This window comes from Frieseomelitta varia, unplaced genomic scaffold, assembly GCF_011392965.1.
Source record: "Frieseomelitta varia isolate USP_RPSP 00005682 unplaced genomic scaffold, Fvar_1.2 scaffold_296, whole genome shotgun sequence".
Classification (NCBI taxonomy): domain Eukaryota; kingdom Metazoa; phylum Arthropoda; class Insecta; order Hymenoptera; family Apidae; genus Frieseomelitta; species Frieseomelitta varia.
Window position 1 is genome coordinate 44,870 of NW_025110030.1, and position 27,696 is coordinate 72,565.

General features: G+C 30.0%; 1 protein-coding gene across 1 annotated transcript in view; it reads right to left on the reverse strand.

The window, feature by feature from the left end:
* Positions 1–2,726: 2,726 nt before the first annotated feature.
* Positions 2,727–27,696, reverse strand: part of LOC122529584 (lachesin-like) — a 57,956-nt gene continuing 32,986 nt past the window's right edge. The window contains exons 4-5 of the mRNA XM_043655855.1: positions 11,319–11,489; positions 2,727–3,367 (exon numbers count right to left, since the gene is read on the reverse strand). Of these exons, the coding sequence (XP_043511790.1) occupies positions 3,012–3,367; positions 11,319–11,489 (527 nt within the window). The 3' untranslated portion in view covers positions 2,727–3,011. The remainder of the gene's footprint in view (positions 3,368–11,318; positions 11,490–27,696) is intronic.

Below are 27,696 nucleotides of genomic sequence, written 5' to 3' on the forward strand. Positions count from 1 at the left end.
TCTAATAAATAACAATGAAAGTTACAAAATAAACGGAGTTTATAATACGTATATGCGTTTTAATTTCAGGTTTTGCAAGTACGATTGTATTTTTTTAATTTAATGTAAAGAATACGGAAAAAAAAAAATGTAAATATAGACGGTATATTGAAAAAACAATAGATTTAGAAAATTTTTCTCAAAATAAAGCATAAACACATTCAGTAATTTCTGCTGGTAATTTCATATTTTGAACACTTTATAATTCGAATATCAATAATATTTATTTTGATATGAAGACTTTTGTAATTTACAATTTATCTAGAATAATAAATATAACATAATTTGTTAATCTACGCGCAGTTGAAATCTAACAAATATGTAAATTAAAATTTATAAACACTACATACTTATAATATATTTACAATACATTGTTAAAAGAAACGCTCTCATATTGGTCGCGCCACAATAACTATATCTCGTTAAATCTAAATATATGTATATTGTATATATTCGGCTTTGTTATGTCGAATGAAAGGAAGACCTATATTTTTTTGCCTCCATAAGAATTTAATCTTCATTGACTGTCCTTTTCCAAAATTTAGTTTTATCATAATTAGTTTACAAAGTAATTACTAGTATCATTTAAATAACTCTTTTCAAACGATCGGGAACATTTCAAAGCTTATGAAATTAATTTTTAAAAATATGTTGTTATGCTTTTTACATTGGAACATTATCAAACTGTTTACGTTTCAAAGTATATTAATTCAATTTAAATAATATCATTTGTGAAATTATTCGATATTATTAGTTATTAATGGCATTTATAAGAATCGTGTATCGATGAATTTTTAATGCATTTATTTGCTGCAAATATAGCTAATTGTTCCTAAATATATTAACATAAATCGATCTACAACAGCATTATGTAATATATAATACATATGTATGTATACATATTTACGGTAATTATTTGAAGAAGAGAGTAATAAGTTTCAAATTATTTAAAATTTATTTACAATAAATGTAGTTTAGATAAAATAATTTAAAATTTTGTAGATAAAGATAAATTTAAATTTATGTAATTCCGATATAAGTAATATTAAAAATGTATACTTTTAAAAAGTAATTCCAGTAAAGTAAAAGAATTAAGTCAATGAAGCAAATATTAATTTCATATTAAGGAATTTTATATAAAAAATTAAAGATAATTATTTATTTAGTTTCAGTATGTTGTAGAATAATTAATGAATAAAATAATTAACAATTAATATTTTTAACATTAAGTAATATTATTTTGTTTTTAACTTATTATTTACAAGATATAAAATAGTACATTTTAAATAAAAAATTTAAAATTTAATTTCAATATTGCGATTTTAAAAAAAAAATTTTTTTTTATTTTAAAAAATATTAAATATTTTAACAAAAGAAATAAATATTTTAATAAAAAGAAATAAATATGTATGTGGGATCGGGAATTCTGGGAAAGGGCTCAGAATTTTCTCCAGTGCCCAACAATCCTCGCCTGCGTGTTATCTGTACAGCAGAATATAAAGAAAGTTAGACCTAAGACTTGGGATTGTTCATTTTAGTTTTTCAGGTCTAATACTTGAAATATTAAGGGTATGGTTGCGTTTGTGTGCGTGTATGTGTATGAACGACGAATGTTCGTGCAGATGAGGAAAAAAGAGTCAGTCAGAGTTTTGAGCATTCAGTAAGACAAGACTAAGTTGCGAGTCGCGAGAGTGAAAAAACAGAGTTGCGAGTCTTGAGTGAGTAGTGAGTTCAGCGTGTAGACGCAGCAAGTATAGTGTAGAATAGTGTTAATTCAATAGTGTCAAAATAGTGTCAAAATAATTTCAAATCACCATTAAATAAATTCCTATTTTTATCTTCAAATAAATAACCTTTTATACCAAAATTCCTATAAATATATTAATAACTGTATTTGAATAAATTCAAGTAAAAAATTATAATTATAAAAAGTTAATAAAAATATATAAATTACAAGAAAAATATCATATTTTTCCTTGTTTATTTTTTATTAATTTTGGATAATTAAACTTTCGTAAAAATGACAATCAATATATTTGAATTACGTAATGCTTTCATGTACAGTGAACATAATATAAATATTTCTTCCAAGTGTTTTAATAATACCAAATATAATTTTTTTATTTATCTTATTTTTTTTATACGATATAATTATGTAATTGTTGACTATAAAAAAAAATTAATTATATTCGTTATTTTTATGCTTAATTGTTTAGTAATAACGTTATTAACTAGATAGCTTAATTATCCAGGAAGTGTAAATAATTGATATTAATAAAGAAGATATAACAAAAAAAGAATATGTATACATATAACATATTTATCTGTTATTATCAGACATAATTTCAACTGTTGTTTCATCACATTTACATATATATTTATATTTTATTAGATAATTTCTCATATGTTTCATATGTCAAAAATATTTAATAATATTTTAGAGATAATAGTTCAATATTAATAAGTAGTACGAATAATTTGCGATTTTTAATTATTTATAAGTATTATTTTTTAGATTGTTAAAAAGAAAATGTAAGAAGTTTAAAGATAGACAATTTTTGTATTTTCAATTATACGATATTTATTGAAATTTATCAAATCGGTTAATAAGATTGCCATATTAAAAATATTAACTTTCCATTCAAATTGTTTGAAATTGTTTTTTCCATTGTTTTTTTTTTTTATCATAATGCTAGGATAAACGCAAATTCTTAAAAAGTTTAATGTTATTAAGTAGCATAAATGTAAATGTATAAATATACTTGTATATTTATGTGTGAATTGTTTTTCTTCATTGTATGTACCAATTGTAAAAAGCAATGCTTTTTTATTTTAATATAAGCATGTTTTTATAATATCGTATTATAAGAAATAAATCAGATAAAATTATTATTTTATGTTATTCCCGAATCGTTTTAAATTTTGATCAGCATGAAATTCGTTGTTAAATTTTTTTCACAAGAATGTATAGTTTAAGGAATGAATATCATAGTTAAGATGAATAACGGAAAAAATAGCGTAATCGGTATTAAATTATGCCTGGAATTTGCTGTGTTTATATTCACCCAAGACGGGGGTAATGATGGCGGTATCAATGGCCTTTCTGTTCTATGGTTTTCATGAAGAGTACTACCACCCATTATTTGTGTAGTACTAAGATCGTCGTCGTTTCCAGAAGAATCAAATTCATCAAAACCACTTATATGTATTTTTCTACCGTTGTTACTGTTACTCTTCTTTTTTCCTTTTAATATAGGTTTTTTTCGAGGCTTCAGATCGGCGAATTTCACAGAAGTGCTGGGAGTTGTTTTTGCAGCAAGATGTAACTCTAAACCAAAAAGAAAAGTTATCAATTATATAATAGTATCTGTTGTATAAGTGTTGAGCATCTACCTATCAAATATCTACGTATACATTTGATTTTTAAAGATAAACTACTAGGTTACGATATGATCGCTTGTGATATGCTACTTTTGAGAATTTTCGATAAAAGATATGATTTAGATGTTTTGCTCATGGGAATTTAGCGCATCTGTTTGTTATTTGAAAAACGAAGAACTGTTTAGATTTCTCCATGGATTCTTAAACAGATTTTTAATAACAATGGTTGTATCCCCGTTTCTAAATAATCAATGTAGAATAAAATATTTTTTGTATCTCATCAATGAGATTGGTCTTTCGAGTGGTCCTGGTTTTTTCATAAAAAACCAAGATGATCATCAGATCAGTTATGAATATTAAATATCAAAATTAAAATTACGTTATTAAAATTTTCAATACATGTTAAATTTTTAAATATTAAAAGGATTTTGAATCTTTTAAAGAAATTTTTAAAAGAAAAGGTTTTAATTTTATTTTAAAGAGATTATAACGAATATCATCACTTAATATTTTACTATTTTTGCTAAAATAATTAAAAAAGATAGAATTTTAGTATTAGTATATAAAATAACATCAACGATTAGAGAAGAGAATGATATTATGGTCTTTTGTTGGTAATTTTTTCTTCCTCTTTTTTATAATTGTAATAAAAATATTTAGTGATAAATGATATATTCTTTTTTTATTATAAATATTTTCTTGCTTTAAACTAAGATGCCATAATATATTCTTTTTTACTATTAGATGCCACAAAGTTATTATTAGTACGAAAGCAACGAAAGTTTTCCTTAAAAGTTAAAAAGTTGTATATTGAGATATATCTAGCAAAGATTTATAAAATCAATAGAAGCAAAGTTATTTAATCTTTGATAATTTTGAACATAAACTTTATTTTAAAAGATATGTATGTTGATATATTGGTCTTCATAATGAAAGATAAAATAATTTAAGACATAAAAGCTTTAAATCAGAAATATATAAATCTACAGTAAAGTAAATCAGAAATATATAAATCTACAATATAATAAACAAAATTCATTTTTTGACATTTAAGATATCGAGATCTCTTATGGAACTCCTCATAACAGCAATATAAGGTCATATTTTGTAAGAGACCTTATATTATAGACTAACATAATGAATTAAATGACTCATTTATGTAATATAAATAAATAATGAGTGCGTATCTTGTAAAAAATAGCAGATTTTTATTAATAAAATATAGAATTTACTTTAATGATTTATTTTTAATTATCAATGTTACCAAAAAATTATTTTTGTTCAAGTTTTTAAAATAATATATTTTAATAATATTTATGTTTATGTTTATTATATTTTCATTACATATGTTTATTATATTACATTATATATGTTTATTATATTATAACATATGTTAAATTTGGATAAACTTTATTTTAGAGCATTATATAAGAATAATAATTAAAATTTATATTTTTAAAGAATAATAATTAAATTTTTATATTATCCGATAAGTAGTTGATAAATATGGAGAAAATACAATAGTTTTGATTATTGATATCCATTCGTTTAAAAATTAGACACTTTTAAAGTTTGGTAATTTTAATGTACTATGTAGCTTACTTTAATCTGATAATCAAGTAAATTTTATTATTTATTAGAATACATAATAAATAAATAAATCGTTTATCAAATTTCGTTTTCAAATAACGTAAAAATATGAATGAAACATTTTGAGTTTATAATAAATATGTAATCAATAATATCCATATTTTTTTAAATTTTTTAATAACTTAAGTACCTGAACAATAATTGGAGAACTTCTTTAAAATTTCTCCTAATTTTGGTTTCCCAATTTGAATTTATGAAAAATAGTTCACGAATTCTTTACAATAACAATACTAGGAGGCAATGGTACTGGATTAAATACGATTCTCTGATAGCACATTCCACAATTCGGTATATTCGTGTGCCGTATGTTCATATGAAAAATATCGCATACACAGTATAATAATTTATAAAAATTAAATTAGCTTTGAAAAATTATCATTATCACAATTTCATTGGTTTCCAATATTCAGGACAATTTTTACTAAATGTATTAAACGCATTCAGCAATGATATTCATAATATGCATAATATATATTCATAATATTAATAACAGTTGCTTCCGAACTTTCAAACTGAACAGACGTGTTTACCTTGCTCGCGAGTGCCGATCATACAGAGTACAATAATAAAATGCTGTGATAGAAAGCGTCATAGTATGGGTAGATTCCCCATCTCTGACACACCATGAGTCAGAGAATGTGCACCAACAACGAGGCCTCTACACATAAAGGCCTACACACAGATTCCAACAATCAACCTACCACAAATTCATCAAATATTCCAACTATACAAGCAAAATCCTATGCTGTTACAATGATTAATTCTTTTCCAACTAAAGAGAAAGCAATCCTAATCAACGCTATTGACAACACAACAATGAAAGACTACATATTCGCGGTCGCAAAACTGGCCCCGAAGCTATCCGTTTCGCTTCCCGAATCTCCAATGGTCGTATTTGCATCTATCTCGACAGAAAGACTACAGCACAAGACTTCGTAACTAACCACAGAACAATAACCATCAATAACGTACATACTACAGTCAGATCGCTAATCAATCCATCCCAGAGATTAATACTTTCGAATGTCTCACCGTCTATACCATACGAATACATAGAAAAATACCTCGCAAACATCAACATTCGAATCAAAACTAACGTTCCTTCGAGAAGCTATACAGGAAATAGGTTTTACTCATATAATGACAGGTCTTTATCAACCCAGACGACCTCCACAGTACAGAATCTTCGCGTCTACGGATAAACCAAACTGCTTTCTATGCAAATAAAAAGGCCACGTAGTCAAAGATTGCAGTAATCCAGCTGAGCCTACAGCAACAAACCAGGTAAAAACAACGGAACCTAAAAACAAACAGACAGAACGTACGAATACTTTCCGGCTAACGTGGAAACCGCACATAAACAAACTTCGATCGGAATGCTACCAACGTCTCAACATTCTAAAAACAATTGCAGCAAACAACTGAGGTGCAAATATGAACACCCTGCTACTAACATACAGAACAATAGTAAGAACTAAGATAGACTATGGATCTATCGTGTACAACTCTGCAAGCCACCAAACCTTCAAAAAAGTCGACCCTATACACCACCATGCAATTAGGATAGCAGTGGGAACATTCCGAACCAGCCTAATTATTGACATCCTGAACGAAGCAATGGAAGTTTCTCTAAAAATCAGAAGAATGCATCTAAGCATCAAGTTCGCTGCTAAAATCTCTAGCACCCCTCAGAACACTGTATTTTTAAACACTTTTCGACAGAACGCCACACATCCGATGAAGAAAACTGCACTTCCATTCTATAATAGAATTTCCCAATATGAGCACGATCTCAACACGGTCATCTTGGCAACCCGAAGAAATATACTCAGTTTTCCGCCGTGGACTGTCCCTATAATCACAACCGACACCGATTTACGTGAACATGACAAAAAACAAATCAACCCTAACACATTTAAATACCTGTTCTGTGAGCTATCCCAGAGATACCAAGACCATACACATATCTATAGAGATGGCTCAAAAACCCAAAACGGCACCGGCTACTCGATTGTCTTCGAACATTCTACCACAACAGTCAAGCTCCACCAAGACACATCCATCCTGACCGCCGAACTTAACGCACTAAAACTCGAAATCACATCTAAATACCACAATAGAAAATTCGCCATCTTCAGTGACTCCACAAATGCTATCGCCTCAATTCTAAATCAATGGATAAACAATACAACTATCCAGGAATGCCAAAACGCCTACATCGAATCAAAAAAAAAAAACAATAACTAAATTATAGTAATATGGGTCCCATTCCACACAGGAATTGAAATGAACGAGAGAGTGGACAAAGCTGCTAAGGAAGCAGCGAATTCGACAATCTCCTACCACAACACAAACCTACCACTCGATTCTCTACTTGTCCACCTAAAGTAAAATATCAAACACCATTGGAACCACGAATGGAAAACTTTAGTGAAACCACGACTGCAAGAAGCATCAAAAATTACTTCTACAAGAACGTAATACCACCCATTCTAAAGAGACGTGACCAAGTCGTAATATCAAGAATAATAATCGGACATACGAAAATAACACACAAATACATATTCACCAAAGAAGACCAACCACTTTGCGAATGGTGCAAGATGACCTTAACAATAGACCACCTCATACTTGCGAAGTATACCTACTGCTAAAAGAATAATTCAGAGTCAAGCCCACCCTAAAAGACAACCTAATGGACAGTGGAACATCATCAAGCCTGCTGTAATATCTGAAACACACCAAGATCTACAATAACATATAAAATTCCCTCCTTCTATTGTCGCTAATAACCCATGAAGTTGACGCGAAATAAAATAATTGATTTAAAAAAAAAATATTAATAAAAGCTGACACTTTTATTAATGTTAATAAATATTAATAAAAGCTGACACTTTATCTTCTGTGACATAATCTAACCAGTTACACATTGATAACATAGTGTCATAAGCCGAAGAAAAATCGAATTTGCTACAATATCTTAAAATTACTTAATTTTAGCAATACATGACTTTTGAACTAGTAGATTCCGACACTAAAAATCATTATATTTCGTTTCTCTAGATTAGAATTCATCTTACACATCAAGTATTAGAATATACAAAAGAAAAAAAAAGATATTAAACATATGAAATATTAAAACAGAATTGTTTTTTTTTTTAACGAGGTTTAACCTTAAATTTAACTAAATTATTATTATTTTTTTTTATTCGCTTTTATTTGTTGAAGCCTCGCATGCTTCAATGTTTGCCAAACAATATCCCGTTCGAGTAAACGAGCGTCTAGATATTTACCATCATAAATTTTCTATCCCATTCTTTCGAAAGGAAATTGGATCTATTGGCTACAGCTAGCTTCCAACTTTGCTATAAAAGGCCGACAAAAAAAGAAAAAGAAAGTCGTTCTCTTCGATTAAATCATGGTGAAAATTCTCTTTGATCAATTTGTTACTTTGCATAGAGGTGATAACAACTTTTCAACCAATTCTCACTTTGTAACTGAAAAATAGATTCAATACAACTCTCAACTAAATATAAGGATTAAATCTATTTCAATTGGGCTGCAATCTGTTGCATTAATTTGTAATTGCGTGAATCATTATTGAGACATGCTATAGTAAGTTGTATAGACAATAACTTCGCATCAAAGAGCACGACTCAATACTACTTTATAGGAATAATCTTCTTAGTTTACTTATATTTTAAGCAAAAATTTAAAGCATTAATTTAATCATTTAATCATTAAAGATAATTAACCATATTATTATTTCTTCTTCTAAACTATAATGAGGAAAATTATGAAAAAAATCTATGAAAAATTATGACAAAATCATGAAAAAATCTTACTTGAAATGTTATCTTGAAATATTAATATTGTTGCAAAATTAATCAAAATCAATCAAAATCAATATAAAATCGATATAAAAATCAGTAGAAACCAAAATCAAATCGATATAAGTTTCGAATAGACTGTCGATAAAATTAAATGCTTTTATGATTACAAGAATTTATAATGATTTATAGCTTCAGTAACAAATTTACTAAACATTCTTTAGTGAAGAGAGAAAAAGGTGTAGAAACATTTTCAGTGTTTCATTGCTCAGAAGATCATAGACGCTTCTAAAAATTTAATTTAATTCTTTTTTCCCTCATTTCTCGATTAAGGCCAAGTGACAGTGAATGTGTAGAGAAAAGTTATTTTAAATCATATGCCCGATAACATATTTTAATCGATGAGTTGTTCTGTATACTGAGCGAACAATAATCTTCAACAGTGTTGAAAACATCTCTATTCAAATATATGCAGTGGCAATTGATAACAATCGAGCCCAGAAATATTAGATTCGTATCATGTATTTTGTATGAAAGTCAACATCAGTGTTGACTTTCATCACATACTTGAAATCCAACCATAGATTACAAAATTCAATCGAACTATGTTGTGTAACGAGTGCCTAATCATCATGTCATATTAACTGAATCTATTAAATTAACGATTAGTATCTCTCATAATGTAACAATGTTATATAAATTGAGAACATTATGCGTGTACACACTACAACTGATATATTTTTCTAGTTTAGTCACGAAATTGACAAAATTTTTTATTTCATTTCAATTTAAAAATGTTCTGTCTAGAGATTAATTTCTAATAAAAAACTTTTTAATCAAATTTTATTTTAACTGAAATTAATTTTTTCTTCTTTCTTTACATTGTAAATATAATAATCTACGTAAGCACAATTAAGAATTAATATATTCGTAACATTGATATTATAGTTATATTTTTCATTTGTTTATTTGTATATTTGTTTTCCAATATATTTCATTAAAAATGTATAAACAGAAATTTTTGTGAGTGAAGTAAAAAGATCATGATATTACGGATTGAATGTTAAACTATCACAATTAACATTTATTGAGTCAGCCATTAATGACTCTGAATATAGTCATATCCTAAGTTTCCATAGACAAATATATGTTCAATTAGAAGGTGTATCAAAATTTCCGGTAACTTTTCAAATAAATTGATAACAATTTATTGGCTTATCTTTTCACGGAAAAACTTACATGGTTCTTATGTAAGAAAGAGAGCCACTTAGTAAAATTTTGTAAAAAGCGAAGACATATATAGATTATAAAATCAGTTCAACCACAGACGAGGTACTTTAATATACGTCGTCTGTGTCTCGAGTCACATCATATACCTCATGCGCTCGAGTTCAATATTGAACATTGACATATTCGTAAATTATATCGATAACTGTCAGAAAACTATATTAATAATGAAGCAATCACAAAATTTTTAATGATAACTATGAAAATATTTTAGCGATCACTTTTAAAATATATAAAAGAAATTGTAGCTATCACTAGCATGTAACAAACGAGGTATATATCATACATATGAGCATACTTTCTGAGACCAACCTTCTTTTCGAAAAATAAAAAGTTAGACTAGTACAATGTCTAAAAAGTCAGGATACTGTAAATAGTGAAAGCACTTGTATTCTGGACAATCCAAAAATATATAGTTTTTAACATATAAATTACTTCAATTATCATTTCTAATTTACACATTAAGACAAATAGGGAATTATTTTTCTTTTAGAGGCATACATCAACAATTAATAGATATATTAGTATGTATAACATTACAGAAAGTGAATAAAATTTTTTCTTGATGCGCTTATTACCCTTATTGCAAATTTTGTTTTATTAGAAACCTTCGTTCTCACTAATCAAATTGGGCCTAATTCAAATGGATCATATTAAAATCATATTACAAACACAAAACGGTGACAGTGGAATTGACTTAGGCATAATTGAAACGGATTTTAGAAGCTTTTCAATCGTCAAAATGATAAAAAATGACATATCGGTGACAAAAAAAATCACACTAGAAACTTTAAAGAGGAAACATTGCACATCAGAAATAAATTTTAAAGAGAAAACCTTGTTTAGCGGAAAATATGCATTATGCTCAATCATCGATGATAATAAGTTATATAATAGTAGTTCGTATGAGCAGTATGTATTAATTCAGGACTGTCTATAAATAATTATTGTTTCGTGGTTTTAATGCGGTTCTAAAGTGGTCCATTTGAATTAAGTCTTAAGTTGAAGCTTATATAGTAGTTTAAAGCACAAATTATAACCAATTATTAATAAAAGATATATTATTATAAAAGATATATATATTATAAAGTCTGCAATATATTTATATTATCTTACATTACTTTGCATTACCTTGTAAACGAACAATACCATCAGCTTTTCCAAGAGCGTTCACAGACGAGCAAACATATTCTCCGAAGTCCTTTTTTTCCAAAAAATTAACAGTAAGATTCATCTGCCAAGAGTAATCGTTCAATGCATACTCTGTCATTGTATATTTTTCACTGGGCAGCAGTTTTTCACCTGCACAAGATACAAAAATATTACGATGCTTAGTAAAACATATATTTTTAGTAAAATTTTATAGAATGATAAAGATATGTATAATATTGTTTGTATATAATGTTACAACAATATTATAACGCAAATTCTAAGTATAAATAAACAACCAAAATAGTTAATATAAAAGTAGGATAATTAAATATGAAAGCTAATATTCTTTTTTTTATAATTCACATATTCCAAGCATGTATCTTATATCATTTGATTTATTACATGATTGTGTATATTATGTTGAAATTAAAAATAGTGTATATGTATTATCTTTTTGATCTTTATGTCCTTTTCAACAAGCCAAACTGGATTATGAAAGAAGTAGACTAGAGTATAGTACTTATATACTTAAGAAGTAGACTAGAGCATAGTACTTATATACTTAAGAAGTAGACTAGAGTATAGTACTTATATACTTAAGAAGTAGACTAGAGTATAATAAAAGTTTAAGTTACAATTTTGTCAATATTATGCGTCTAAATTTAGATTTGCATGACTATAAAAAAGAAGAAGAAGTGAAATGAGACATATTTGTTCTGAAATAGAATAACATATAATATAATCTTAAAAAGTCACGTGCGTAATGTATATCTATAATTTAATGTTGCGTACAAATAGAAACTCAGACAAATCAGTATCTGATGGAATAGAGAAGGCCAACTGGCCTTCGAGCCCTTGCCTCTACTTTCTTGATCGCTAGCGCTACCTTCTCCACTATATCAATCTTTCCACTACATTGAAATTTTCTCACCGAGCATGAGCCTCACTTTCTCAGCTGTTGATTTCCCAAGCAAGTTGAAAAATCGATGCAGTGGAGGGAATAGCGCTAGTGATCAAGAAAGTAGGGGCAAGAGTTTGCGCGCTGGTAGTAAGCCATTTCTGCGAAAGAATGTGTGATGTAAAAGATATCGACAATTGGAAGCAACTATTATCAATAGAAATTGCTAATTAAACACGTATTTCGTCCAAAAATATACCAAACATCGCAAATAAAACGGAAAATTCAAACATCTATAAAAATATTAAAAAATTTTTTTCGTAACTTGATCCACTCTGATTTTGAAAATTGAAATTTCCTCTTTATAACGATCTTTTAAAAATTATTAATTTTTTTTTTGCAATTTTATTGAATTTTAAATATTAAGGTCAAGTAAGGAAATGTTAGGATTTATTGAATTTTTGTTATTTAATTCTAATGTTCAAAGTTCAATAAAATGATGTAAAACGATAGTACAGCAAGTTTTAAGGGGTTGTTCTAAATGGAAAATTTTGGCCTTCAAGATCGTAATAAATATTCAGTCATAAATAAAATTCAAATTTTACAATCTTTTACATATGTGAATTTTTATAATTTTTGTAAAGAAAAGAACTTTTTCATTTGCTAATATCTTGGGGGGAAAAAAAACGAATTGTTAAAGCCAACGTGGATCTAGGAGACGCGTCCCTCTGTCATTGGCCCTACAGCCAACAGTTGTATAAAACGTAATGCGAGGGACGCATTCCTAGGCAGTACTGTTAGGTCCATAAAGTAATTGCAAGAATTACTTTATAGGACTGACCTTGCACGACGTTATTTTTTGGCCTAAAATAAATTACTTTCCCAATCATATGATCGCGGAAGGATATTATAAGGCCGACATATCATAGAACACAGCCAGGATCGCACAGTGAGTTCCCGATCAACCTTCGAGCATGGAAGTTGAGCAAGACTTTTTATTCATAATCTCAGGTGTGTGCGTAATACAAAATCAAAGAAAGACTCCAAGTGAGATTCAAACTCCCCACAATCGAAGAAGGAAACATATCATCAGACATCACGAATAACAAAGCTGCAACAGCCTCGACTGCACACCTGCAGGCAAAGCATCCACATGGATGGACGGTGGCTAAAAGAAGAGCGACAGAAAAACAACTTAAGGTTACCATCTCAAGAAAAAGGGCCATATTCTTATTAGATTCACCTCCTGTCGCAAATATGCAGAAGGGTATGGAACATGTCATCCCAGCCATCTCTACCAAAAACAGGTACAGCGTCTTCACTGATGGTCTCATAAATGAGTTAAACTCAGGCCTCTAAAACACGAGATCAAAAAATGACATTTCAAACGTGAACACCGCAACAAATACAAACCCTCCTGCTAAAAAACTAAACGTCAAACCTCCGTCGATACGTATACGGTAAAATGGACCATATTAAACTCATTGACGCACTTAAATAAAATATCAGAATACATTCCAAGACAAATTTACATCCGACAAACTTAACACATTGCGGGCAGATCACGAGTTTATTTGTATTTCGCGCGCCATCTGTTACGGACGGATTACGAGATAATTCGTGTTTTCTACACTCTCTTTAGATGCCACCTGTTTTGATATATTATATCTATTTTGTCTATTTAGATGTTTATATCACATAGTCAATGTATTAAACTCGATTGCCTTCACGTTTTTTTTTACTTATTTACCGGTTTTGATTGCAAAAAAAATATCCGGTGTATCTTGTGTTAAAATAATGTTTGCTAACATCAAAGATTTTAAATTTAAGGCTATCTGCATCAAAGATAACATTGAATTTTACATCTCCGAAAAAACCTTAATCGTGCCAATTAAAATATGTGAAAACATTAGATGTCAGGGCCTAAATCCCATACACTGCCCTGAAATATCGCCCCACCAAATACCACGTTCGTACTCGAAATCACACTTGCAGAAGCAAATCATATCAGATTCATCGAAGATGTCAAAATATACTGGGAAAAATATGAATTCCGTAAAACGAAGATTCAGTGTTTCCACTGTCAGGCGCACGGTCACACGTCGTCAAATAAACACATCTTCAAAGCCTTATACTTCTTTACTTTCCCATAACACGGAAAACCGCTAAGATCCCAATTCTCAAGCAGGGAAACGCAACAGTCGTCGAAAACTACAAGCCAATCAGCTCCCTAGTACCCCTAAGTACCATCAGCAAATTATTTGAAAAAATTATCATCGCCCATCTATTAATCCATGTTAACAACAGGAACATAATCATTCTCCAGCAGTTTGGTTTCAGAAAAAGTCATTCATGCATCCAGCAACTACAGCGAGTTATGGAACACATCATGCTAGAGATAAATAAAAACAGAGTAACACAACCTAGATTTAGAAAAAGTCTTCGATACAGTCTGGCACAACGCCCTTCTAATGAAACTGTAAAGAATAAATACCCTATCCCCTCTCCTTAGACTAAACAAGTTACCTGCAAAACAGGACCTTTTATGTCTCAGTAAACGGTACTCCCTCAACCACCAAAAACATCATTGCGGGTGTACTGCAAGTCGTATATTCCATACTCGGCCTCCTGCTATTCATAATTTACATACACTCAAAATTTCCACTTAGCTGTTTATGCAGACGATACCGCCATCTTCATCGTCATCACAAAAAACGCAACCAAATACATTCAAGCACACTCCACGATTGATCAACTCCATGATTACTTTACAAACTGGAAATTACAAATCAACCTAATCAAAATGAAAGTTATTGTCTTTACAAACAAGAAATCCAAACCCAAATCAAGTTTCTATCGCAGGACAATATCCCTTGGATTCCCACGGTCAAGTACTTTCGGCTAAAGTACTAGACGCTAAAGTCATCTGCAAATCTCGCTTTTTGCGCACTCAGAAGACTATATCCGCTATTCCGCTACACAGAAACAGCATCTCAAAACCAATATCAAACTAATCGTACATAAAATGTGCGTTAGGCCGATAATAACATACGGTCACTAAATTTGAGCTGCAGCTGCAAAGTCTCACATTAGTAAGAATCGAAGAATTCAAAAGAAATTCCTACGCATCATCCTCAACAAACCGTGTTACACATCCACCTACGTACTATACGCAATAGTAAACATATAAACAATTCAGAAATACATTGCAAATCACTTGAAACTGCTTATCAGATAGAGCATCAAAATTCACGCATCAGTCAAACTATAACGTCAACGACATCTTACTAAAAATTAAGAAAAAACTATCTAAACACGTAATTGCCACTACACAAAACCCGAACAAGCTCAAAATCCAAAATAGAAACCAATACAGTTTTTTTGAAATGTTGCTGAACTAGTAATACGCAACCATACAATCACATTATCTTTTCTGAGAAACATCCACCCAACAAATACATCTTTTTATGCAGGTTAAAGAATCACCAAACCCAGATATTGCAATTAAATCAAGTAAAAAAAAAAACACACAGTCAGTTTTTTGAGTCAGTTCAGGATCATCAGGTCACAAAGAAAGTTAGATCAGAAGTTGATTTAGTTTAAGAGTCATTCACAACTCTAGTTGCTGTTCACCTTGTATATTGTCAGTCCAAAAAGTGAAACATTAGTCGTTAGTTGTAGAACACCCTTTAAGCAAGAATCGAACCATCAGGCTTATTACACACAAATTCCAAGCAAGATTCAAATTTATCATTCCCACATCAGTGGGTGGTTTTTTGAACCTTAAGTGGATATATACGCAGAAGAACAGGATCGACACCAGTCGTGATTTTCTTAACACGAACTTATAGTGAAAACAGAAGCTTTACGTTTTAAAATGAGACTAACATAAGAAAAATGATCTTTTTTATGAAGTTATAACAGTTTAAAGTATTGACAATTTTTCTTATTAAAATTAATTGTAGTGCAAAACTGACTTCACGAAGACAATTTATATTTGTCAGAATAGTGATGGTACAACAGTGATGATCATAAAAATCTAAACATCCTACAAAATAGTTTTTTTTTATTCTGCATGCAAACATTCAATAAAGTATTATTAATATTAAAAATCTATATACAGTAGTGTAAATAATTATAAATTCGAAGTAACTTTCATGTTTTTATTGATATTGAAACAAAAACTCAACAAAGTATCTATATATTTCTATATTATAATCCAAACAAAACAAAGAAAAGCATATAATATAAACTTCTTCTTTAGAAGTCTGAAAAAAATAAAAGTTGTTTTAAAATGTGCTTTTTAAGTTGTGAATAAGTATAAACTCAGTATTGATTTCCATACTTTGTCAATATTTCGTCGATTTTTCTCTATTTCTTATAACCTGTAATATTTGATCAGCTACATTATCAATTAGCATATTTAATGTGCTTTTAGGAATCTCTATCCATGCAGATTTTATTCTTTCTTTGAATTTTGGGATATTTATTTATTGGCGGCTTTTCCTGGTCGTAAACTTCCGTCGCTAGGATACCTCAAAGGTTCTCAGTGGGGTTTAAGTCAGGACTTAACGCTGGCCAAGATAGTAATTTGATTTCAAAGTTTTGAAACAATATTATTTTATTGTCTTCTGTTAATGTTATAAAACAAAATTTCAATTGACGAAATTAAAGTCATAAATGAATTAAGTTCCTATTGTTAAATTTAAATTTATGGCAAGATGTCTTGGAAGTCAGAGAAGGATAGGTTATATAAGAATAGATAAGTATCGGCGGACAGTATGAATTAAAGAAGGAAAGATTCATGAGATCAGTTGATTCTACAATGTTAATGAAACAAGAATCTAAGAATTGTTCACTTTAAACATAAACTATTCACTTTAATCTTAATCTATTCGTTAATATTCTATACTAATACATATGCGCAATGTACATATATGCGTTAATTGGATGCATTTCTAAGTACTGATTCTAAGTACAAATTCATAAAACTGAGATAAGTTAGATCTTTGTTTGCGAACAGACGATTTGGAAAGAGAGAATTAGTTGAGTTAAAATTTGATAATTCTTAATGAATCGATGTAGATTATAGTCGCTGCAGATAATTACTATGATTAGCAAATTTCTATTAAAAATCTTATGGTAATAATATAGTCAGTAAATACAAGGAAGTGTATAGGTTTACTGATGATATATTCAATTTTAAAAAAAGATATTCAATTATGCGACTAACTAATGAAATAATGTTAAAGTACTCTCTTATCCTGCTTGAAAAAAATTGATGAAGTTCCTATCGCACAGTTTTTAAAACCTAGCTAGCCAATATTAAATTCAATAAACAGTCCGGAACTACATCTATTAATTAACACTACAATCTCACAATATATATTTCTATCACCTGACCATGATTTGCTTCTATCTTTCATTGTGAAAGTGTTCAAAATACTTCACATTTTTAAATTAATCCTCACTGACAATAAATAATCTCCTTAGGGATTTTAACCAATCCATCCGCACTCTCATTATTTTGTACATATATTTATGTGGCTCGATATCCAATAAAATTGGATTTTATTACTATTTGAATTTTCCTATTTGAATTAAATAAAGAAGCGATGAATTGTTTATCTCGTCTCAAGTATGTAAGGATCAAGACTAGCATGTTTCAAAGAGAGTAATGAATTGAAGGAATCGGATAAAATTTCGATAAGATTTAGTTAAGAAAATATTGATGTTGTCACTGAATGAGATGTATTTTGCTATAAACATTGATGAATTCCTACTTATCCTTCTTATTATAAACGTGTCTAGGTTATGACATACACAAGCATTACCAACAAGAAACTATATCTTTAAGTTTGCTATTGCCTGTAAATATTGTATGAGCTTTGTTCTTCTGAAGAAGTTATTCTCGGACAAGTGGGATTATTGGCATTCGGCCGAATGTGGAGTCGATAGTACTTATCAAAGCATAATAATTATAATTAAAAATACCATAAAGAAGCGAGCAGAAAAATAGATTTGATAAATAATATTATATGAATTTTCTATACATTGTAGCAGTAATACATAGATTACTAATATTACATCTACTATTACAATTATTTATCATTTTCTTAAAGCAAATAATGATTATGAGCAAAGTGCTCTTTATTACAATAGATTTTTCTTAGGTAACTATAGCACAAATCAGTTGAATATGTCAGTTGAACAAACAAAACTCTAATAAAGTTTTGTTAAAGTATCTGGATATGCTCCTCGCTATGTCTCTTTAAGAAACTTTTATGATATTCAATGTTCTGAAGCTTTTTTGCAAGTTTCTTTTTTTAATGTTCAATTTAATGTTTGAACAACTTATAATAAAAAATAGTATCCAGGAAACTGACTCATTTAATTTAATTGTTATATCATTAATCTTTATTTTTATTTCATTGAGTTTTATATTGCTGTTCAGTCCTAGCAAAAAGGCAATACGCTGTAGTAAATTCATTAAGCTAATAGATGTAGTTTTTTTTAAAATTTTGTACTTCTTTACAAGGATTTCCCATAGTTAGAAAAATTTTTATTATTTACAATATCTTCATTAAATTTAATTTAATAAAGATTTGTTTGCTTTATAAGTTTTCAAGTCGTAAGTATTGTTATATCATCTAAAATAGTCCGTCACAGTTAAATCGTTCTACAACTAGGAATAAACTCAGTCATCTCAAGAAATAGTTACACGGGTCCGATATCTGCGAAATGTTGTCTCTTTCGTCATGCAGGCTCTCCACACACGTTGAAACATGCGGCGATGTATGTATTGACTTCTAGGTTTCATGAAACCTACATCAGAATCAATTTGCTTCCACACTATCAATTCTTCAGTTTTTCGTGAGACACGAACACATGTTTTAAAATGTTGGATCATCTTTCAGCTTCAATATTACTGCCAATAATAGAAGGGTATGTTAATTACATAAAAAGAAATGGGCAAAAAAATAGTTAATGCAAAGAAACAGATTTTCCAATTCGGCATTATTAAAAGATTAGAAGACGAACGAACCTAGTGATTATAGAAATGATCTGTTTATGAATGAGTCTATTAAATAATTTTTATTATCTATTGAATAAAATTCGTCCAAAGATTGGAAAACAAAATACAGTTATGAGAAATGCAGAAGACACTATCTGCAATACTAAGGTTTTTAGTAACAGGAAAGACTTAAAATTTAGTACTGCAATTTAGTACTCAATTATTGAGTAAAATAATTCCTGTAGTTGTGTATTGTTATTAAGAATTAAAGATTCTTATTTATACAAAGATTATTATTTAAAGAATTAAAAATTAATTATTAATTTATAGGTAAGAAGAATATTTAAAGGTAAAATTAAATTTTTATTTTAAACATTTTTATACAGACAAAACGTTACATAATATTACACATATATAAGCATATAGATAAACAATGAAAAAAATTATATAGATGTCTCTGTATTTGAATTTACTAAATATTGCAGTACTGGATTGAATGGATTATATTGAGGCAGTGGATTATATGAGATGTAATGTGCAGGAATATTTTAACGACTATTGTTTAATAGTATTGTTGAATTTTCATTTAACTTTCCAAGTTTTCCATAATAAATCATATCTATGATTATTTTCTCCGCAATAATTATTTGTCAGTTTAAACATTTCAAATCAAATGCGATTTTTTTTTCCTACGGTATTAAATCGATCATCTGATCTTCTTTCTGTTATATTATTCCATGAACATTCGTGCAATTTATAAATATTTATAAACTTCTCTCAAAATTCTCTATCTGTCTTCATTCTGTCTAAATTGTCTATTTACTTTAGGTGAGTTTCGCTCGGAATCTCGGTTCACCAACTGTATCGAGATTCTAATTCTTGTATCGAGACGCTACCACTTGAAGTAGCGAGGGCGAGATTTTTGAGATTTTAGGCGAGGGGTTTTTTGCCGTCCTTTTGTAGGAAAAGTTGTAATTGGCTTCAGCAAATTTATTTCGATTGTTTTCTCCAAGTTGTCTTAGACTATTAGGTATTATGATATTGTCTAAATATTATACAGATGGTTTGCACATGATAAGATCTTCAGGTGGACACAATTTGACATTCGTTGCAGCTAGAAAGGCTTAGAACATATTGTATAGAATTCAGAAACAAATGGCAAATTGTTATGACAGTGGGCCGGATCGAGAATTCTCGCGACATTTTGTAAAAGAACCAATTTTTTCATTTTGATATTTTTTCAATTTATATTGTTGATTTCTAAATGTTCAACCAATCTTGAAAATTATAAAATTAATGAAATATAATAATAATTCTATTTGAAATAAGCACATAAAGGTAAAAATTTTAAAAGTATCGATTTTCACCAAGTAATTTGGTTTTTTTTCTTTAAAATGTCCTGACAATCGTGTTTAATTTGTGTCTTGAATTTTTTTACAATACATTAAAAGATAACTATTCCTTCTTGATGCGTTAACAGTACGTAATTTTTATGATATAGGTGTGGAAACTCAGGATATCATGTTAGGAATTTCTAAAACATTTGTGCTAGAACTTGGAGGTATAGGTGACATTTTTTTTTTACAAAACTTCAAACTAGGCGCCCTATAAATTTAGTCAGTCACAAGTGCAATGAAGTTTTCCGCACCATGCAGATTGCCATATCATAAATACGTGCGTATCTAAAATATAGTGCAAGCACTGGGACTTTCCAGAAGAAAATGGGATCATTTCCCAAAACTGCTATTCCACCCGAGTTACTTTCGTGGGTGGCAATGAGACATTTTGGAAATCTTCTTTATACTTTCTGATTCGTCTTAATATACATCCTCCGCTCCACAACTCCTCAGACTTCTTTAAAAAGAGTAACAAGACTTTTTATTTATAGCATTACTTTTCATTCATTTATAAATTTAAATTATAAGCATAATTTGTGTATATTCAATATTATTTGATTTTGCTCATAATTTCAAAATTAAAAGTTTTATTTATGTATAATTGTTTAAAATTAAATTAGACAAAAAATATAGACTATGAAAAAAACAATTTGTCAAATTTGTTTAATAAATTTGTTTATGAAATTAATGAAATAGCGATTGAACAAACATGAAATATATTATATTGTATATCATTGGAAAGGAATATTTTTTATAAATATTTATATCAAATTTCATTGTAATATTTTCCCACCGCTGTACTGACAGCGAGGATAGCGAAATTCGAAACAGACTTTCTTTGTTCAATTAATGTTGGTCGTCTGATTCCTGCATCGGTCACAGTTACTTCTAATACTGATTCACCGATGCTAAACTACATATGCACATTGTAACATGCACAATGAAATCTAGAAATCGATGCATGTTTCGCCTCATCATTTCAATGAACTTCAACACTTATCTTTTATCAAATTAGAGCATAAGAAAGAGGCGTGGATAAGACTTACTCAACATACTGATTGGTCTCTTCTTACTGTTAATCAACATGTAGAATTTCGAAACCAGGCTCTGATGAGATAATTAAATAGATTTTCTGATCAGTTTTTTCTTCAACTTTTTTAAAAAATAATCGTTTGCAAGAAATAATTAACCTAACATTTAATATTCTATTTAAACAAGATAATCAAATGTTCGCAGTTGTTCCTTCAACATCGTACTTAAACAAGACAATCAATCGCTCAGAGTTCCTAAGTGAACATTTTATCTAAACATATCAATCTTTTTATTATATTCTATAAATCTTCTATTGAATCAATTGCAATTCATTAAAATTGAATGCAGCAAAGCATGAATTTCTGACAGAAATCTCTGACGGTAAACTGACGTCGACGTTTTCTCATCTACCACTTCTAGCCTTAAATGGACACGCTGATTGGATTTGCACGAAATTGCTTTGTAATCAGCCTGTTTTCCTGGTATGCCTGTTCATGAGGTCAATGCTGTTACAAACGCAAAATTATAAGCAACGAGTAGAATTGTAATAGTATTAACAGATTTTTAGGATTCTTTCGAATTGTTTTATGAAAAAAAATTGTTTCATGTTTTATGAAAAATTATCCGCATTTTAACTATAACGTCTCCAAGATAACACAATTTGAATCAAAAATTTTGTTACTTAGATGCTATAGTAGAGTCAAAATGTGTTGAAGAATTTATTTACAACTCTTATTTTTACAACTTTTTATTGTTTTATTAAAATGTTAGGGCCTGACGTGTTTCAATTGTTAGAGATACCAGAAATACAACGTGAATACAAACTCATTATACAAGCTCAAATCCAGGTACTACCACAACGATGCGTTGAAAAAGAACCAATCGTGATTAATTATCATTGGTTTTCAATTTTTGCATAATTTTTGTATTTTTGTATAAATTTTGTGATATATATATATATTTTATTATTATTATTGTAATTATAATTATTATACAGGAGTAATTTCCTATAATAATCTACCAATTAATTGGTTCAAACAATAGTATAAGTTCCTTCTTAATTGTAACGGACTATCCGGTTGGCTTATCATTAATTTCTACATGACATTATATGAGTATCTTATGAAAGATTACCTTAACTGACTTATTAATTTATCTTACCAACTAACAATTTAACAGTTTAAAGGTCTTATTAATAACGGTTAGATTACTTTCTAATATTGCTGTTAGTCATGCATAATGAATCGTATCTTAATGACATTTATGAGAAAATAGAATACTTTTCTTAGATGGCCGACTTCAATTATATGAAAATAGAAATGAAAAAAAAATCATTTGTTATGAGTTTATTGTGCGTACATGGGGCAAGTTTTTATGATGTGATTTAACGGCATTCGATTTCATAGTTTATGTGATAGCTGATGTTTTTGTATCGTAGTCTCAGTCCTTTATTACCTGCCAGTCTCAGTTGGGCAAAAGTGCTCACTACAGGCAATGGTAATTTGAATGTTAAGTATTCTTCGCAGTCTTCGGAATCTATGTTTCGACAGGAGGGTTCTGTTTCTATCCTCTGCATGACACTTTCTGCAAGTTTCCGTAATAATTGTCTCTTTTTTCCTTATAATTTTTTGAATTTGACTGCCGTTGTTGTCTCCTATTGCTTCCAGTTCTTGTATCCAATCTTTCAGAGAACCAATTCCGTTTTCTGTCGTTGTTGCCTGACAAGTCTAGAGCTATAAGGTCATCTAGAGCCTTTTTTGAGAATCTATCCTCTTTCATAAGATTAATTCTTTCCAACAAGGCAAGTGCTCGCTTCAGAGATTCAATGCTTAATTTCGTTGTATCTGTTTCCACGCGGATCATATATCCTAGCGTGTTGTTAAGAAGTAGTAGTGATTTGTAGAACCTATTTTGTACTTTTTCTACTATCTCTCTTTGGTTCAGACCCCATATTCCGGCTCCATACAGCAGTGTTGAGGCTACTACCTCCCTGAACAGTTTTAGTCTGGCATCCCAAGCATCTAATCTTGTGGTCATCATGGGTCTCCAGATTAAGAATAGTGCTGTGATTGCCGTATTGTACATTCTCTTTGCATTTTCGTTAAAAAGTCCGGATGTTGTGAAAGTCACCTCTAAATAGACGTAGTCCTTTACAAATTGTAGAGTTGATGTGTCGTATTTTAGGAGTTTAATTTTTCCCATTTTCTCTCCTTTCCTCACCACCAATTTTTGATTTTTCTGATTTAGCTGTAGATCATTCAGTTTGCAATAATTTTCTAATGTATTTAACTTGTCTTGCAAATCATTATTGAGTTTGCTGTGATAGCCAGGTCATCCGCAAATAATATTTCCATGTTTTGTTTTACTTTGTGGTGTCCTTTGTCCAGGAAGAATTTTTCGATATCATTTGTAAATAGTATAAATAGGATCGGACAAAGAATCCCCTTGTAACACTCCTTCCGTGATTTTAATTTCGTTAACGTGTCTTTATCCATCTTCACCCTGACTGCTGCCTTCTTATAGGACGCTAATACCGCACGTGTAGAGTTTTTATCATAGTCTTTCATGTTTCACGGTATCGAACGCTCGTTTGAAATCAATAAGTGCAATAAATAATTTGCTTTTGGGGATGGTCGCAGTCATTGAAATTTTTGCGTTTAATACGAAAATGCTATCTTCCGTCGTTCTTCCCTTGCGGAATCCGTTCTGGTCCTCCATTAATATTTTATTTGATTCACACCAGTTAATTATTCTATTGGCAAGAATATTAGTGAAAATTTTTGTGATATTGTTCATTACAGCAATTCCTCTATAGTTCTCAGAATTAGTGGGGTCTCCTTTTTCGAAGATCATACTTATTATTACTTCGCTCCATGAATCTGGTGCTTCTCCTTTTTCTAACACAGCGTTGAAGAGATTCGTTATGTGTCTTATCCAATTCTGCGGTAGCACTTTGTAGAAATTATTTTTAATTCCATCTATTCCGGGTATCCTATTTATTTTTGTCTTACTTATGATCCTCCTTATCTCATAGACTTCAATGTTTTTATCCAAGTAAGGTTGTCCACAGTCGGAGAAGCTTATTTCCTGGGTTGATGGCATGGAGTGGAGTAGTTTTAGGAAATTTTCCCATTCCTTTGCTAAGATTGGTATTGGCTTAACTTCTGTATGTTTTCCAGAACGTTTGTGCATCACGAGTGTTTGAGAATGCTCCTTTTTTATCCTTTTTATATGATTAATTTTTTCCTGTATTCTGTATATTCTGCTCTTGAGTTCATCTCTTGTTTTAGACCACATCTTCCTTTTATAAATCAATTCTTTCCTCATCTATATACATGCTTTGTCAAACCACGGCTTTCTTTGTGCATTTATATTTTTCTTGGTATACTGTTCCTTCATTAAACCGGTTTCTTTGGTTATCCTCATGATTCCCTGGATTAGTGCCTCGTTACAGCTGTTTAGGTCATTTATCTTCTTATAATTCTCAACTATTCATTCAGAATTAGTAACCATTCTGCTGCTAAATTCTTGTATGTGTTCTTGGGCCCAGTTCGCTCTGAGAACTTTGCTGCTTTCCTTTCTATTTATGGGTAGTTGGTTCACTATTTTATTCAATATCAATTTTACTTTTAATGATCAGATAAATCTATACTTAATAACTTTAGGTCAGTGTTTCAGGGTATTTGCGTTTGTCCAGATGAGGTCAATTGTACTTAGTCCAGAGTGCCCTATATAAGTGATTTCACCCACCTTGTCTGAATTAGAGCGTCCGTTCAGAGCGAACATCTCCAGGTTTTCCATTGCTGATGATAGGTTCCAACCATTAGTATTTATTTTCCCACCTTGTGAGTTTCTTATTTCCCGAAAAGGTGTTTTAGTCCATTGCTCCTATTGGGCTGAGCATTAAAGTCACCTCCTATTATGATAGAATATTTATAGGTACTAATTAGATTCTCTGTCAGTAAGTTCAGTCTATCTCTATAGTGGTCATTTTTTATATACAAACTTATAATTATAAATTTGGTGTTCTGAATTGCACATAAAGTAGTTATCCATATCTCATTTTTGTCCAGAATTTTCACATTAGTGACGCGTTCTTTGTCGTATATAAAAGCTAGTCCTCCACTTGCTCTTTCTGTGCTCTTTTCTTTTGTTGCTGAGCTCTCAATGATTCCAAAGTTGTCAGGAGGTCGTCGTAACCTTTCCAAGTGACTCTAGATTTCGCTCAGTATAACACAGCATGCCAACTCTTCTTCGATCTCTACATCCGTTAGATTAAATAAGTTCTTTATACTTAATAGTAATACTAATGTATTACTTTAATAAGTTCTTTATACTTAATACTAATATATTCCAGAATACCACTTCAGGTTTTGAAATGTTTTCCCTTGTTGCCATCTCTTTGTGTGCCCTTGTATCTGTTTTTTTCTAGTGAATTATCCTGTATTGCGGTATCTATCTGTACTAATTCTATTGCTAACTCTAGGTTTTTTGGTGTTGTAGGTTTTTCTTCCTTATCTTTTTTTTCCATTCTCTTTGCGTCCTTGTTCACTCATGCCCTATTCCTCACTTCAGTTGCTTCTAACTCGTTTTTTCTTTTATTCCATTTATACCATTTGTCTTCTACTTTTATTTTCATGTATCTTACTGTTGCACTGTTTCCTTTCTCTCTTTTCCTTCTTGTTATCCATCTCAGCTTTCTTTGTATTTCTCTCTCCTTTTTTGTGTAATCATCTTCTATATAAATTCCTTTATTCAGCTTCATTTTCTTTCACATTACCTCTTTTTTTTCTTCCCACCTATTCATCATTGCTAATATTATCTCTTTAACTTTGTCAACTTTTATTCTTTTCACACCTGCTACCTCTAGTTCTATCTCGAGGTTTTCTTTTAGGAAATCTTTTACATTCTTCTCCAGCTCTCCTTCTTTCCATATTATCCCTTTGATTATTATATTATTCTTTCTTGTCTCTCTCTCTCTTCTCTCCTTTTTGGCTTCTAGTTTGCTGATTCTATTTATCTCTTCTTTTTCTTCATAATTCTTTTTCTTTTTCTCTTTCGCTCAACCACAACTTTTTCTTCTCTCTCCCTTCCTCTTTCAGCTTTTCAATTTCTCTCATGTATTTCTCTAACATTTCCTTTAGCATTTTCTCAACCGCATCCGTCATTTCCTTCCTATTATGTACTTTTTTCTTCTTCTCTTCACTAGATGTCTCAGCATTACCGAATTCTTCTCTTTCATTGATATACCTTTCTATTGTTTTATACTGTTCCTTGTCCTTCGGCCTAGACTTCATTCCCGCCAATCTTGATGTCATTTTCGTTTTCTTTACTTCTGAGGCACACTCTTCACTCTTAGAATTAACGTTAGTTCATTTCTTAATTTTTTTAATCTTCCTTTTCTTCTCACTTTCGCCGACTCGTCTGCCACTACTTTGCACTTTCCCACTTATTTCTTTTACCTCTTTTTGTTTTTGTAGTTACCTGTCTCTAACGCACGTCTGTTAACTTTCGCTTACCAACCGGAAGTCCTACACACACACACACACACACATCGACAGGTAAGTAGAAATAAAGAAAATATATATATTCAGTTATCCGGAAAATATGTACTGATTTTCACTAGATGGTATTAAAACATGTCTGAATATGTCAAAGTTACTGAAAATATATGATTTGTACATATTTTTAAATGCGATTTTTCATTTATCTTTAGAAACAAAGTTGCTTGAAAAAATTGATTTGTGTCAGTTTTGTACCCTTTTGAAGATGGAAAAAAAACAAAATGCATTGTAGACACTTCATGCTTTTCTATTACCGGAAAGGCAAAAATATTATAGTAACTGTAGCGGCTAGCAGATGTCGGAGAAAAGACGTTTTCTCAGACAACAAAGTTAGAAGAATTTACGACTCACGTGGCGGCGACGCTATTGAATTGAAGAGGCGGAAGACAGTTTTGTAGTGCGTTAGATCGAATGTCCGCGCTTATAGTTTTATAAATACAGCCTCGATAGC